Genomic DNA, 15025 nt, shown 5'->3' with positions numbered 1-15025 from the left:
CTTTTTTTAATTATTTTTAAGAAGTAATCGATAAAATATCAAAATGTTTACTAATTATGTTGAGAGTGGGATTTGAACCCACGCCCTTTCGGACCAGAACCTTAATCTGGCGCCTTAGACCAACTCGGCCATCTCAACATTATGATAAATTACGAATATTTTTCTATAAATACAATGTATCTTTTACTTTAGATAAAACATTAGTGTAATAAAAATTAGAATTTAAAATATAAAATAAAAATTATTTAAAATGACGTGGATATGTGCTTAAAAGACTAAAAAAAATAAATTAATATTAATGATAAAAAAACATAAAATAAGAGATAAAAATCTTAATAAAATGTTAAATATTCTGAACTTAATTAAAGATAATAAATTTTTATAAATCTCAATGATGATAAAAAAAATCTATACAATAGACTTAAAAGAGTTATAACTTATGATTTGATTGTAACATTAGTTTCCTTTGGGGCTTCTTCTCCTAAAATGATCATCTTTATCTATACTTTATCTTCCTAAACATTAGAATCTAATGATTGACAAAAATCGAAGGGGTGATGGAAATACCATCTAAAATTCTAATGAAGGCACACATGTAGTAAATAAATCTCGAAAAGCATATAATCTATTTTTATATAATTATTTATAAAAATAGATTAATATTTTTATAAAAAAAAATTAAAAGAAGAAATAATATTAAATAATGATGTTTTTGTTGAATCTTAGATTTTGATGATGAAACCATGTTATGATCTAATCTGCATTTTGAGTGACACAGGAATAGATTTGATCATAAAAGACAATTAAAGCAATAAGAATCAATGTTGGACCATAGTGGAACATGTTAGAAGATTGGACATTGAGCCGAAAGATCGATGGACAAGTCGGTAGAAGGCTTCGTGCCATGAGTTCGGGCATTGGGCCTAGAAGAGCGGCCATTGCACCAAGGAGATCGGAGTTGCGAAGGTCAATACGCCGATTGGGTAAAATGCTACAAAAGAGGACGATGCACCGAAGGATTAGACGAAGCACCGATGAACCAATGATATGTCTGACAACATGTGATTAATGCTTTGTAATAATTTTCTAGATCGAAGTAGATTTAATTATAATTGAGCTAGTTTAGAATATAATTAGGTCAACTCAATTAGGGGTCAATTGGGCCTAAAGTATTATTGTTTTGTGTCAAAAGAAAGACTCATTTACTAACCCAAAAGTTGGGTCAAGTGGTGCCATCGTCGGTCCAAGCGGTGGCACCACTAATGGCTCAATCTCCAAGACATAGTCTCCAAGACTATGTTAGGCGGTAGTACTGTCAATCTGGATGGTGGTACTGCTCAATATTAGTATTACAGATAGTGGTACTATCAGGACCCGAAAAACCTAAGATATGACCTTTTTATTGCTTTAATTTTGAAACAATTTAGGGCCTATAAATACCCATCTCAAGTGTTAAGTGAAGTTTAAGAGAAGGGTGAGTGATTGTAAAGGTTATCTCTTAAACCTATGAAAAGGAGAAAATGAGTGTAAAAGGGTAGGGTAGTTGATCTTCACTTGTTGAAAGAATATCGATAGTGGAAGTCGGTGGCCTCGAGTGAAAAGGAATTGAGAGTAGATATAAGTCACGATGCCCAAACTACTATAAATCTAGTATGTTCTTTCCTTCATTACTTAGCTGCACTATACACTTTATATTTACTCTAAGTTATTACTTGCATTTCTGATACGGGCTTTATCGAAACAATTTTATTGAACGAAAATTTTCACATCAACGACATTTTTATCGTTGCACTAATTCGTCCCCTCTTATTGTTGTATTGATAATAACAGTTAGTATTAGAGTCACGTTTTTCTCATTTGGTTTGACACCCAAGAGAAATATTTTTTTTTATTTTCAAGAGGGTCACTCTATCATTCGTCCTCCTATGTTCAACGAGACGAACTATACTTATTGGAAAACTCAGATGAGAGTTTTTTTGTTTTCGTTGAATCTCGATTTATGGAATATTATCGAAAATTGATTTCAAAAGGAAGTGAACTAGTGAAATGATTTGGAGAAGAAGACTTTCTCCTTAAATGTCAAAGCTATAAATGCTTTATTTTATGCTTTGATTTTTCAAAACATAAAATAAATTATTTAAAATTTTCATAAGTTTTAATAGATACACTACTAAGATTTTATGCCAAGAAAAAGAATAAATTATTTATAAAATAGTTCAATATTTTTTTTTAAAAAGAAGAAATAATGCAAAATTATTAATTAATGATGTTTTAATATTTAGAGTCAAAAAAAAATAAATTATTTTTAAACCATGGTTGTTTATAGTAAAAATAAATAAATCGTGAAATTCAAATAAATGTTGAAAAAATAGTTTAAGATTTTCAAAAGTTTTATAGGATACACTACTAAGATTTTACACTAAGAAAAAAATAAATTGTTTATAAAATAATTCAATATCTTATTTTTTAATTTTAAAAAAGAAAATAATACAAAAATATTAAATAATGATGCTTTAATATTTAGAGTCAAAAAAATAAATCGTGAAATAAAATAAATGTTAAAAGGAAAAAAGAGATTATTAAAAGTTTAAAAACATAAATTGTTTTTAAACCACGGTTGTTTATAGTAAAAAAAAAATCGTGAAGTATAAATAAATGTTGAAAGAAAAAATAGTTTAAGATCTTCGAAAGTTTTAAAAGATACACTACTAAGATTTTACGCCAAGAAAAAGAATAAATAATCGATAAAATACTAAAATATTTATTAATAATGTTGAGAGTGAGATTTGAACCCACAACCCTTTCGGATCAAAACCTTACGCCTTAGACCAACTCGGCCATCTCAACTTTGGGACAAATTGCGAATATTTCATTATAAATACAATATACCTAAAGTGCATTAGATTAAAAATTAGTGTAATAAAAGTCATTAGAATTCAAAATATAAAATAAAAAATTATTTAAATGACGTGGATATGTGCTTAAAGGATCAAAAAATAAATTAATTAAAATAATAGATAAAATTCTTAATAAAAAGTTAAATATTCTGAACTTAATTAAAAATAATAAATTTTTATAAATCTCAATGATGATAAAAAAAAAAATCTGTACAATAGACTTAAAATAGTTATAACTTATGATTTTATTGTAGCTGAAGCATTAGTTTCCTTTGGGGTTTCTTCTCCTTAAATGATCATCTTTATCTATACTTTATCTTCCTAAACATTAGAATGATTGACAAAAATCTTAGGGGTGGTGGAAATACCATCTAAAATTTTAATGAACTCACACAGGTAATAAATAAATCTCGAAAAGCATATCAGCTATTTTATAAATTGTTTATAAAATAGATCAATATCTTATTTTAAAAGAAGAAATAATATAAAATATAAAATAATGATGTTTTTGTTGAATCTCATATTTTGATGATAAAACCAATTGATAATGTTATGATCTAATATGTATTTTGAGTAACACAGGAATAGTTTTGATCAGGAAAGATAATTAAAGTAAAAAGAATGGACCATAGTGGAATATGTTAGAAGATTGGACATTGAGCCAAAAGATCGGTGGACAAGTCGATAGAAGGCTTCATGTCATGAGTTCGGGCAATGGTCCTAGAAGAGCGGACATTGCGTCAAGGAGATCGGAGTTGCGGAGGTCAACATGTCGATTGGGAAAAATACCGTAGAAAAGGACGATGCGCCGAAGGATTAGACGAAGCACCGATGAACCAATGATATGTCGGACAACATATAATTAATGCTTTGTAATAATTGTCTAGATCGAAGTAGATTTAGTTGTAATTGAGTTAGTTTAGAATGTAATTAGGTCAACTCAATTAGGGGTCAATTGGACCCAAAGTATCATTGTTTTGTGCCAAAAGAAAGACTCATTCACTGACCCAAAAGTTGGGTCAAATGGCGGCACCGTCGGTCCAAACGGTGGCACTACTAGTGGCTCAGTCTCCAAGACACAGTCTCCAAGATTATGTTAGGCAGTAGTACCACCAATCTGGGTGGTGGTACTACTCAATGTTAGTATTGTAGGTAGTGGTATTGTCAGGACCTAGGAAACCCAAGATGTAACTCTTTTTGCTTCAATTTGGAAACAATTGAGGGCCTATAAATACCCCTCTCAAGTGTTACGTGAAATTTAAGAGAAGGGTGAGTGATTATAAAGGTTATCTCCTAAACCTATGAAAATAAGAAAATGAGTGTAAAAGGGTAGTTGATCTTCACTCGTTGAAAGAAGATCGGTAGTGAAAGTCGGTGCTCTCGAGTAAAAATGAATTGAGAGTGGATATAAGTCACGACGACCGAACCACTATAAAATTAGTATGTTCTTTCCTTCATTACTTAGCTGCATTCTACACTTTACATTTACTTTAAGTTATTACTTGCATTACTTTCTGATACGGGCTTTGTCGAAACGATTTTATCGAATAAAAATTTTCAAATCAACGACATTTTTATTGTTGCATTAATTCATCTACTCTTAGTGTTGTATTGATCATAACAGTTGGTATTAGAGCCACGTTTTTCTCATTTGGTTTGACACCCAAGAGAAATTATTTTTTTTTTATTTTCAAGAGGATCACTTTATTATTCGTCCTCCTTTGTTCAATGGGGCGAACTATACTTATTGGAAAACTCGGATGAAAGATTTTTTGCTTTCGCTAAATCTCGATTTATGAAATATTATTGAAAATAAATTTCAAAAGAAAGTGAACTATTGAAATGATTCGGAGAAGAATTTCTCCTTTAATGCCAAAGCTATAAATGCTTTACTTTATGGTTTGAATTTTTAAAAAAAAAATAAATTGTTTAAGATTATCAAAAGTTTTAAAGGAAACACTACTAAGATTTTATAACAAGAAAAAGAAGAAATTATTTATAAAATTTTAATATTAAATAATAATATTTTAATATTTAGAGTCAAAAAAATAAATCATGAAATACAAATAAATGTTGAAAGAAAAAAGAGATTGTTATAAGTTTAAAAACATAAATTATTTTTAAACCACGATTGTTTATAGTAAATAAATAAATAAATCATGAAAGACAAATAAATGTTGAAAAAAAATAGTTTCAGATTTTCAAAAGTTTTATAGGATACACTACTAAGATTTTACACTATGAAAAAGAACAAATTGTTTATAAAATAGTTCAATATCTTATTTTTTAATTTTAAAAAGAAAACAATACAAAAATATTAAATAATGATGTTTTAATATTTAGAGCCAAAAAAATAAATCATGAAATACAAATAAATGTTGAAAGGAAAAAAGAGATTATTAAAAGTTTAAAAACATAAATTGCTTTTAAACCACGGTTGTTTATAGTAAAAAAAATCATGAAATACAAATAAATGTTGAAAGAAAAAATAGTTTAAGATTTTCAAAAGTTTTTAAAGATACACTACTAAGATTTTACGCGAAGAAAAAGAATAAATTGTTTAAAAAATAGTTCAATATCTTTTTATAAAAATTTAAAATAATAAATAATCGATAAAACACAAAAAATTAATAAATATGTTGAGAGTGGGATTTGAACCCACGCCCTTTCGGACCAGAACCTTAATCTGGCGCCTTAGACCAACTCGGCCATCTCAACTTTGGAATAAATTACGAATATTTCATTATAAATACAATGTAATGTTTACTCTTTTAATGATTAAAGTGCTTTATATTAAAAATTAGTGTAATAAAAGTCATTAGAATTTAAAACATAAAATAAAAATTATTTAAATGACGTGGATATGTGCTTAAAAGACCAAACAAATAAATTAATATTAAAGATAAAAAAAAATACATAAAATAAGAGATAAAAATCTTAATAAAAAGTTAAATATTCTGAACTTAATTAAAGATAATAAATTTTTATAAATCTCAATGATGATAAAAAAAAAATCCTATAAAATAAACTTAAAATAGTTATTACTTATGATTTTATTGTTGCTGAAGCATTAGTTTCGTTTGGGGTTTTTTCTCCTAAAATGATCATCTTTATTTATACTTTATCTTCCTAAACATTAGATCGATGGACAAAAATCTTAGGGGTGGTGGAAATACCATCTAAAATTTTAATGAATGCACACAGGTAGTAAATAAATCTCGAAAAGCATATAATCAGAATCGGGTTTGATTCCAATGGAATGGGTAGCAAAGAACAAAATTGCAATTTGGCGTACCTAAAGCTGCATCTTGTGGCATGGCTTATTAAAAGGAAAAAAGTTCTAAATATTTAGAGCCAAAAAAATAAATCATGAAATACAAATAAATGTTGAAAGGAAAAAAGAGATTATTAAAAGTTCAAAAACATAAATTGTTTTTAAACCACGGTTGTTTATAGTAAAAAAAATCATGAAATACAAATAAATGTTGAAAGAAAAAATAGTTAAAGATTTTCAAAAGTTTTAAAAGATACAATACTAAGATTTTACGCGAAGAAAAAGAATAAATTGTTTAAAAAATAGTTCAATATCTTTTTTAAAAAAATTAAAATAATAAATAATCGATAAAACACACAAAATTAATAAAAACATAAATTGTTTTTAAACCACGGTTGTTTATAGTAAAAAAAATCATGAAATACAAATAAATGTTGAAAGAAAAAATAGTTTAAGATTTTCAAAAGTTTTAAAAGATACAATACTAAGATTTTACGCGAAGAAAAAGAATAAATTGTTTAAAAAATAGTTCAATATCTTTTTTAAAAAAATTAAAATAATAAATAATCGATAAAACACACAAAATTAATAAATATGTTGAGAGTGGGATTTGAACCCACGCCCTTTCGGACCAGAACCTTAATCTGGCGCCTTAGACCAACTCGGCCATCTCAACGTTGTGATTATAGCCTTAAATATAAAATATATTTGATTATATCAACGATTAGAGTACATTAGACCTTAGATTAGTATAATAAAAGTAATTAGAATTTAAAAAATAAAATAAAAAATTATTTAAAATGATTGGTGCTTAAAAGACCAAAAATAAATAAATTAATATTAATGATACAAAAATAGATAAAACAAGACTAAAAAACTTAATAAAAATTTACATATTCTGAACTTAATTAAAGATATTAAGTTTTTATAAATCTCAATTATGATAAAAATATATATAATAGACTTAAAATAGTTATAACTTATGATTTTATTGTTGCTTAAGCATTAGTTTCCTTTGGGGTTTCTTCTCCTAAAATGGTCGTCTTTATCTATACTTTATCTTCCTAAACATTAGAATGATCGAGAAAACAGTGTGCAACTTTCACAACTAGAAATCCTCTCGATCTTGTCTTAATTCCTTCCTCCAGCGAATGTGTAGTCTCTTAATCCTCTCGATCGAGAAAACAGTGTGCAAGTTTAATTTCCATACCGTTCAATTCCCCCGTCGTTACAAAGCCGAAAAGCCTTTGTATCGGACTGCTCCCTAACTTGCGGGTACAGCGTATCAAAAAGGAGGGAAACCCCGGAGTTTTACATTTCTGCTGTGTTACCAACTGATTTGAAGATATGCACAAGCATAGCAATTTCTAAAAATATACCAAAATTCAAAAATAAATTAAGAAATAATTCTCATAGTAGAAAATAATCATCATTATATTATTTAACTTCTAGATGGAGAAAGATTGCTGACACTAAACTGATGTAGAACCAATTTGATGACAGTCACTATCATATCAATTCACCACATTGGTATAGAAAACCGCATTGTTTACAAAATTAATAGCCAAATGAGTTCTGGCATGCAAGCAAATCATAAAAAATATTGCTGACAAAAATCTTAGGGGTGGTGGAAATACCATCTAAAATTTTAATGAATGCACACAAGTAAATAAATCTCGAAAAGCATATAATCAGAATCGGGTTTGATTCCAATGAACAAAATTGCAATTTGGCGTACCTACAGCTGCATCTTGTGGCATGGCTTACAACCAAGAAAAAAGGTCTATTCAACAAAGGCGTGGCGTTGCAACCCACAGCTTGTGGGAAAGAATCAAATAGATTAACCTAAGCAAATCAACCAACCCTTTGAAGGGAGATAAGGCATTGGTTGTTGTCACCTGATGCGAATTGATTGTGATTACATCACAGAGACGTTGGAGGGAATTGTGGTGCCGTTACCCGAAAATTCTGCTTCTCCGACTTCTGAAAGGAAACCATTCTCAAAGAACGCTGAATGCAGAGCCTTGACACACTGCTTTGCCTCATCATCATTGACTATCAAGGAAATGTTTACCTGCGGTGGAGGGATGAGCAAACTAGCATCAAATTAACATGCATAATTGAACCAGACTCGATTACCAAAAGCTACAAAGGAAGTAGGACATAGAGCCACTAGATGTACCTTAGATGCTCCCTGAGAGATCATCTGGACATTCACTCCGTTCTTCCGAAGAACATTGAATGCCTGACATCATGCACACATTTGCATAGTACATAGTCAAACATTGACCGCAAGAAATAATGTTGTAAAGAAAACTGGGTGATAGGAGATTAAGGAAGACGATCATCAATTATGATATGGAGACAGAGTTAAACCTTTTCTAGTATCAAGGAAGACCGCTGTACATTCCCAACGAGAGAGATTATTGATCTATGCTGAAGGAGATGAACGACTGCAATTTTCTCAAGCTCTTCGACCACATGATCAAGCTCCTGCATTGATTTGTTCAAGGTGGACAGAGCAATCAGGGTAGTATGTGAGATGAAAATAAAGGTCCTAGCTGGACGACCATATTGTACATATGTGTGTATCATGATGAAGACAAATTTTCAGCTAGAAAGACAAGAACAGATAAAAAAACGTGGACAGGGATGACTGGATGAAATCAGTAAAATCCCAGTTAGACATAACATTACGTTTGTAAGGAGAAAAATTCAATGCTTCAAATCAGGATAGGAAGTCCTAATCTCACAAAGTATTTATTACGTCAAGGTGCTCACGCATTCTTAGTCTAGCATTATCCATATTTGAGAAAGAAATGGGTACCCATTGAGCACTAAACTAGATATTAGATTGTGAATTATCTCATAGCTCTATTACAAATGATAACTATCTAAAGCAAACAAGGATAATAAAAATCGGTTAGTTTTATAATTCCGCTATTCATTGACAAGTGAATTTTTCTAATTCTTCTGCATCTAGCATCAACTTTGGCTCATGTACTTGCCTGCTGAATTAATTCTCGACTCCAAAGTTTTGATGGATCCAATGTCAAAGAGATACTGACTTCACTTGTCGCAACACAGTCAACAGATATACCCAAATCTTCAAATATAGCAAAAACCTGCACTTAGAGAGCACAATAGTAACAATTATGAATTACAAACGAACCAAAACACATAGTATGATGTCAAGGAAACAACACAATTTCCTACCTTTGCTAAGAAGCCATACTGACCAAGCATTCGAGTGCTCACTATATCCAACATGGTAATATTTGATTTCAAAACAATGCTGGTTAGCACAGCCTGAGCTACACACAAGAAAATGAAGTCTCTGAGTAAACAAAAGCTGAGATCAATGGCCTCATTCTAGGATGGAATCGATCACACGAGATGATCCAACAAACCTTGCTCATATCTCTTTCCTTAGTGATGACAGTACCAGGAGCTTGAGGGTTGTAGGAATTCTTGACCCTCACTGGTATATCACCTTCTCGAGCAGGTCTCATTGATAGTGGATGCAAAACCTGAACTTCAGACAATGGAAATTTTAACATGAATGTGTGAAGAAACAAAGAGCAATACTTTATACTTTATGAAAATGGCTGTAACATGCAACAATCATAAAGCAAAGATTGACATTTTGGAAAACATTAATAGCACCACGAGGGTTGGTGTAGTACACTTAATTTGAGGCTACCACCAACGGAGTTGATTCTACTGATGTTGAAACATCAAGCAAAAAGCAGACAAGAAATTTCACATGTAGACCAAATCCAAGAAGAGATACTAGTTAATAAGACTCCTGCTGTCTTGAGTATATGCATGTAATTAGTATCAAACCAAATTTAGAGTCACTGAGAATAATGTGGACATGAAGCAGATGCAGGCATACCTGTGCACCAAAATAGGCAAGCTCAGCTGCCTCTTCAAATGTCAAATGTGGTACGGGCCTTGCACTGGGATATATATTAGGGTCGCATGTCAGAACGCCATCAACATCCTTCCAGACCTGTAACAGTTGAAAATTCAAGGGCATATAGTGGATGATATTCAACTAAAAAACAAAGGGCGACAACACATAATAGATTTGATAACAAATCATGGCAACTGTAAAGGTATCATTAGCATATCAGTATGAAGGTTAAGATCAAATAAATCCCTTAATACAAAGACCCTAAAGAATGACCTGGATTTCTCGCAATCCCAAAGCTTTACCAATAGTTGTTGCAGTCAAATCACTTCCACCCCTGCCTAGTGTAGTGACCGCACAGGATTTCCAACCCTGCATGTAGAGGAAAACAAGTGCACCAAGACCATTCAAATTTGATGTTTTATACAATTGTATAAAGTTGGCCTAAGGGCTTCACACCTTCCCAAGAAAGCCAGTAACAATAGGGATTGCTGGATTATTAATCCAGTCACCGTGTAACCTCTTAGCAATGGCAGGATAAGTTGCTTCCAAGATATCCGCATTTGTAAAGTCATCTGTTGTTATGAAACCAATATCAAATGCATCATACTGCAAAAGATTTGGCAGCAATATAATCAGTTAATTTCATATGTAGGGACATGTAAGAACCACAGAAGCAGGTTCCAGAAGAAAACCAGAGAAGCCAATCTGATTTTAGGTATTAATAAAAAAGAACAGTTATCATATTTCATCAATGTGATGTGCTATCTTGAGAGTGTCTTCCATAAGAAAATTTGTAGAGAGAATAATGGAACACATTTTGAAGATTTAATCATCAATTGAAGCTGAACTTAAAATTCTGATGAATGTGCAAGAACTCCTCACAAAAGAGTCAAATTTAAGTTCTTAGAATATGAATAGAGGTTGCATAATCAATCACATAAGAATGATAAATCTTATCCTATACCCTAAAATACAAGAATTACAAGCAAAAACAAGTAATCGATGGACATTCTTAAGTGACAAAGTAGTACCTAGACTATCTAGGCTTGTTAGCAAACAAGCTTATATCACCAATCCTCAATTTTCAATCGGTAAGAAGTCGGCTTATTCTCCAAGAAGTCACAAAATTTAAATACAAGACATCATCCATATCTGTGTAATAAGCTGATGAAGATGACAGAACAGGTACCTGTCGTGCCTTTACACCAATTTTATTTAGATATGCTGCAAAGACTCTTGTAGACAGGCATTCTCCAAATGAAACAAGATAGTCCCTTGTACGAAGTGTCAGCTCTTTCATCATTGCAATGCCTTTAAGAAGTTGCTCTAGCTCATCCAACAAACCTGCAAATAGTCATAAACAAGGAACTATCAATCAGCATCGACAAGCATGTAACAAGAATAAAAGTTCACTGGCTGCAAAAGATGTCCACATGGTGTTCGGACTGTTTACATCATTGCAAAAGATGTCTCACTGATCAGATAGGCTCAAACAACATGTAAGTTAGTCATTGGTCAATATAATGATCTCAGCTTGTAGCCCCACCAAGCTGAGATGCAGTCCTGATGCAAACCATAGGCAGGAAGCTAGCTCCATTAGCTTGGCCAGTGGCTACCTGCCATTTCATTAGACAGTCTAAACGTGGAAAGGTGAAACACCCTAGATTAAGAGGAATAGGGAAAGCAAGATGAGGCAAAAAGAGAGGGAATGCAAATGGGACATAGTAAATGCCTCTCTCCTCAGAAGTGTTTGTTTACTGACTTCATAACATCAAAAGTTTCTGGAGGTTGCATTAGCTTCAACAAGAGAGGACATTTTTTTTTTTAAGGCTAAGCCAAAGGGAACAACGGGTCAAACACTAACAAACTTACTATGCAGTAGTCTGTACTAGAAAAAGATGAAGATTACTGTGATCCGAAATTTCATGCCTCCTAACTACCATTGTTGCACAAATAAAACTCGTGTCAACAAATATGGCTGGCAAACAGAAAGAAAGCAACTCAAAACTTGAGTTATTCTTTTTTAAGAGGATGTTGAAGTAAATGTAAACAGATGTGGAAATTGAATATGCATACTCAGATTACAACACAACCTATCGTATAACAGAAAACCATATATAAGGCATATTTTCTCACAGAGATAACAGTTGCAACGATCTTCAATGCACTGTGACAAGTAATTGAGTTCTAAATTTCATGCCTCAGAATCTAAGAATAAAATAGACTTTCCAAGGTCAAAAGTTACATCCAGCCTTCTTTTGCAGTAGTATGAATTCATTCCACAATATTTAGATAATCATACTTAATTTAGATGAACAGCGATGATTCATACTCCATTACATAACCTAGCCCCTATCTGCAAAATAGACATATCATGGGATTCTGCTAAACAATGGTGCATATACAGATTTCATATACAGTGAAACACTTTTAATATAACACCATATCGAACTTTAATGATGACATACCAAAAGGTTGGAATGGGCCAAGGAATAAAATAAACTCACCAGAGACGATAGATTTATCAAGCCCAAGCTCATCGACTGTCCTGAAAAATGTGAACAACCAAATGCCATTTTCATGATACATTACACCAGGAACAAGAAAATACGGCAAAAACATTACAGAAACAAAAGAAAAGCATTCACGTACTTAAGATGCAGATCCTTAATAAAGCTTAACTCATGAAGCTCTGATACATTTGAAACACCACAGCAAACTGCTTTTTCGCCGGCCTAAGAGTAATCGCAAGTTAGACATGCTAATTAATCCAAAATAATGGAACAGATTAACGACGGGAGCGGTCAGAAGATGTAACACCAGCAAAAGATTGTTTGTCGTCTTTCCCATGGCGGAGAGCACAATCACCGGCCGTTCCTCTGGAAAGCTAAGAATAAGGTCAGCAACCTTTTTCATCCTCTCAGCCGACGCCACCGACGACCCACCAAACTTCATCACGATGCTCAGCTGCGGGGCATCTCCGTCCGCACCCTGCCTCTCCGCCTCGTCCTCCTCGAAGAAAGCAGAAACTCCCCTCTCGCAGCTCACCCTCAAACTCCTATTCCTCGGGTAACCACGCGCCCTCTTTGTACCTATCGACCTCGGAGACAACTCGACCCAGAGCTTACTTGAAAAGCTCGACGAGAGAGCGAGAGAAGTCGACGGATCCCTTCGAAACCCTACACAGGGAGATATCCCCGCGAATCGGAGAGCTGCTGCCATAATCCAAAGACAAAAAACGCGCCTCCCCTCCGACGATCTCGCGAGCGCAACGATCTCGCCGCGATCTAGATGTAAGAACCGAGAGCGAACCAATTCGAAGCAGATGAACTGAGAAATCAGAATGTAAAACCCGCAAAAACGCAAGAAGATGCGACAGGAATCGAAGGCGAACCTCGAGATCGTCGGGAACTACCCGATCGTAGTGAAGCGGAGGCGAATCGCGTCGGGATCTGCAAAGGGAGACGGAGGGAGAGAGAGAGGTGCCAGAGGAGGCGGCGGCCAGATGTAGAGACGCATGCCACCCTTAGGAAATGAATCACGCATGGAAGCGACGGTAGTGATTAGATCTTCACGGTGATTCCGCACCATGGCGCGGCGAGCTGCAACCTGATCTGCCATCCCATCACGAGCCGGACACAATCCGAGCATGGAATTTTGTCGGGTCGGGTTATCTCGATTACTTCTGCCGTCCGACGCACGTATCGGATCAGAGAGAAAGTAATCCGATAATAAATAAATGGGTTGGGTTTGCGGCATATTTAAACACCTAATAATGATAACAATAAGCGACTGGTCTAATATAAGATAGATTGGGAACTCTGATGCTAATTTGGGTTATGATCGACCTCCAATCGGACCTCAACACAGTAATTTGGGTTCCTTTGAATGATTTAGATAGTAGGATTATATTCAGGGTCGACGGTCAACCGGATCCGACAATGACTTGATTTGAACCCATTCAAATACGGCTCGAGACCAGACTTAGGACTTGTGAGCTGAGTTGACTACCAGTAAATGGCAACCAATTCAAATTGGCTCGGTTTGAACGTACAGAAGTATTATTCTGGTGATTGCAAGTGACCGGGAGCCATCAACACAGCGTGGGGAGGATAGGTACGTGAGTGGGTGAGCGACAACGCGGGTGAGGATAAGCACGCGGGTCACGTTGCCGGGGACGTCGAGTGGGGCGCCGTCTCCACCGCGGGACGAAAGGAAGAAGACGAGTAGGGGCTTGCCGACGGATGGGGCCCACTGACTGTCGTTCCTATCCCGCTAAAAGCGCCGTGACCCCAGCGGTGTCGCCACCGGCCGGCACTTTTTTACCGGCGACCCGCTCGCGTCGCCCCATGCCGAAAGCGACCTTTGGTCCCCGTCTTGCCCGCTTTCGGTCATATTAGATTTTTCCTTTATATATATTTATATATATACAGTAATTAGTAAGTCGATATTGTATATATATACTAATTACCCTCTCTCTCTCTCTCTTCTTAAGTACCCTAAAAAGTATATGATAATACATGTTTTCGCAGACACGTCATAGCTGATGTTATACGTCATAACAGAACTCGTACTCCAAGACACGTACTCCAAGACACTGTTCAACATGCCTGGTCCCGACAATCCCGGGACGGTAACACCCCGCACACCAAGCCATAATATGTACTAATGTCGTGCTATGTCCACACCAATCCATGTACGACCGATCCTTTCAAGTCAGTATAAAGACCTCTATCCCAGCTTCCAAAACTGAGGAGGAAAATATAATACCGCTCACAACTGACTTGTTCTTCGGAGGGGCCAAACTCGGGAATCACCTGACGAAGGCCTTTTTTGCAGGGAAGTAGTCACCCCCGAGCCACGAGCGTATCGACCCAGAAATCACCATCTAGTGAACGAGGGCGAGCTGTCACCTATCCCGGGAGCAAAGAGACG

The 15025-nt window shown here is 34.3% G+C and overlaps 1 protein-coding gene and 3 non-coding genes across 4 annotated transcripts; all 4 read right to left on the bottom strand.

The window, feature by feature from the left end:
• Positions 1-57: 57 nt before the first annotated feature.
• Positions 58-138, bottom strand: TRNAL-AAG (transfer RNA leucine (anticodon AAG)). The gene has a single exon. It is a non-coding gene; the product is annotated as a tRNA-Leu (tRNA).
• A 5396-nt stretch (positions 139-5534) lies between these two features.
• On the bottom strand, positions 5535-5615 carry TRNAL-AAG (transfer RNA leucine (anticodon AAG)). The gene has a single exon. It is a non-coding gene; the product is annotated as a tRNA-Leu (tRNA).
• Positions 5616-6766: 1151 nt separating this feature from the next.
• TRNAL-AAG (transfer RNA leucine (anticodon AAG)) lies at positions 6767-6847 on the bottom strand. The gene has a single exon. It is a non-coding gene; the product is annotated as a tRNA-Leu (tRNA).
• Positions 6848-7837: 990 nt separating this feature from the next.
• Positions 7838-13642, bottom strand: LOC103974932 (aspartokinase 2, chloroplastic). The gene is made up of 14 exons (XM_065128063.1): positions 13485-13642; positions 12911-13377; positions 12743-12825; positions 12598-12638; positions 11280-11434; positions 10547-10696; positions 10364-10459; positions 10070-10186; positions 9582-9701; positions 9388-9480; positions 9180-9296; positions 8548-8664; positions 8354-8416; positions 7838-8245 (listed from the first exon to the last, which is right to left on the bottom strand). Exons 2-14 carry the CDS (start codon positions 13310-13312, stop codon positions 8090-8092), a joined length of 1710 nt encoding a protein of 569 aa, XP_064984135.1. The 5' UTR covers positions 13313-13377; positions 13485-13642; the 3' UTR covers positions 7838-8089.
• Positions 13643-15025: the final 1383 nt, after the last annotated feature.

This window comes from Musa acuminata, chromosome BXJ2-10 (genome assembly GCF_036884655.1).
Source record: "Musa acuminata AAA Group cultivar baxijiao chromosome BXJ2-10, Cavendish_Baxijiao_AAA, whole genome shotgun sequence".
Lineage (NCBI taxonomy): Eukaryota > Viridiplantae > Streptophyta > Magnoliopsida > Zingiberales > Musaceae > Musa > Musa acuminata.
Note: the sequence above shows the minus strand (reverse complement) of the source record. Positions and strands in the feature narration are given on the sequence as shown.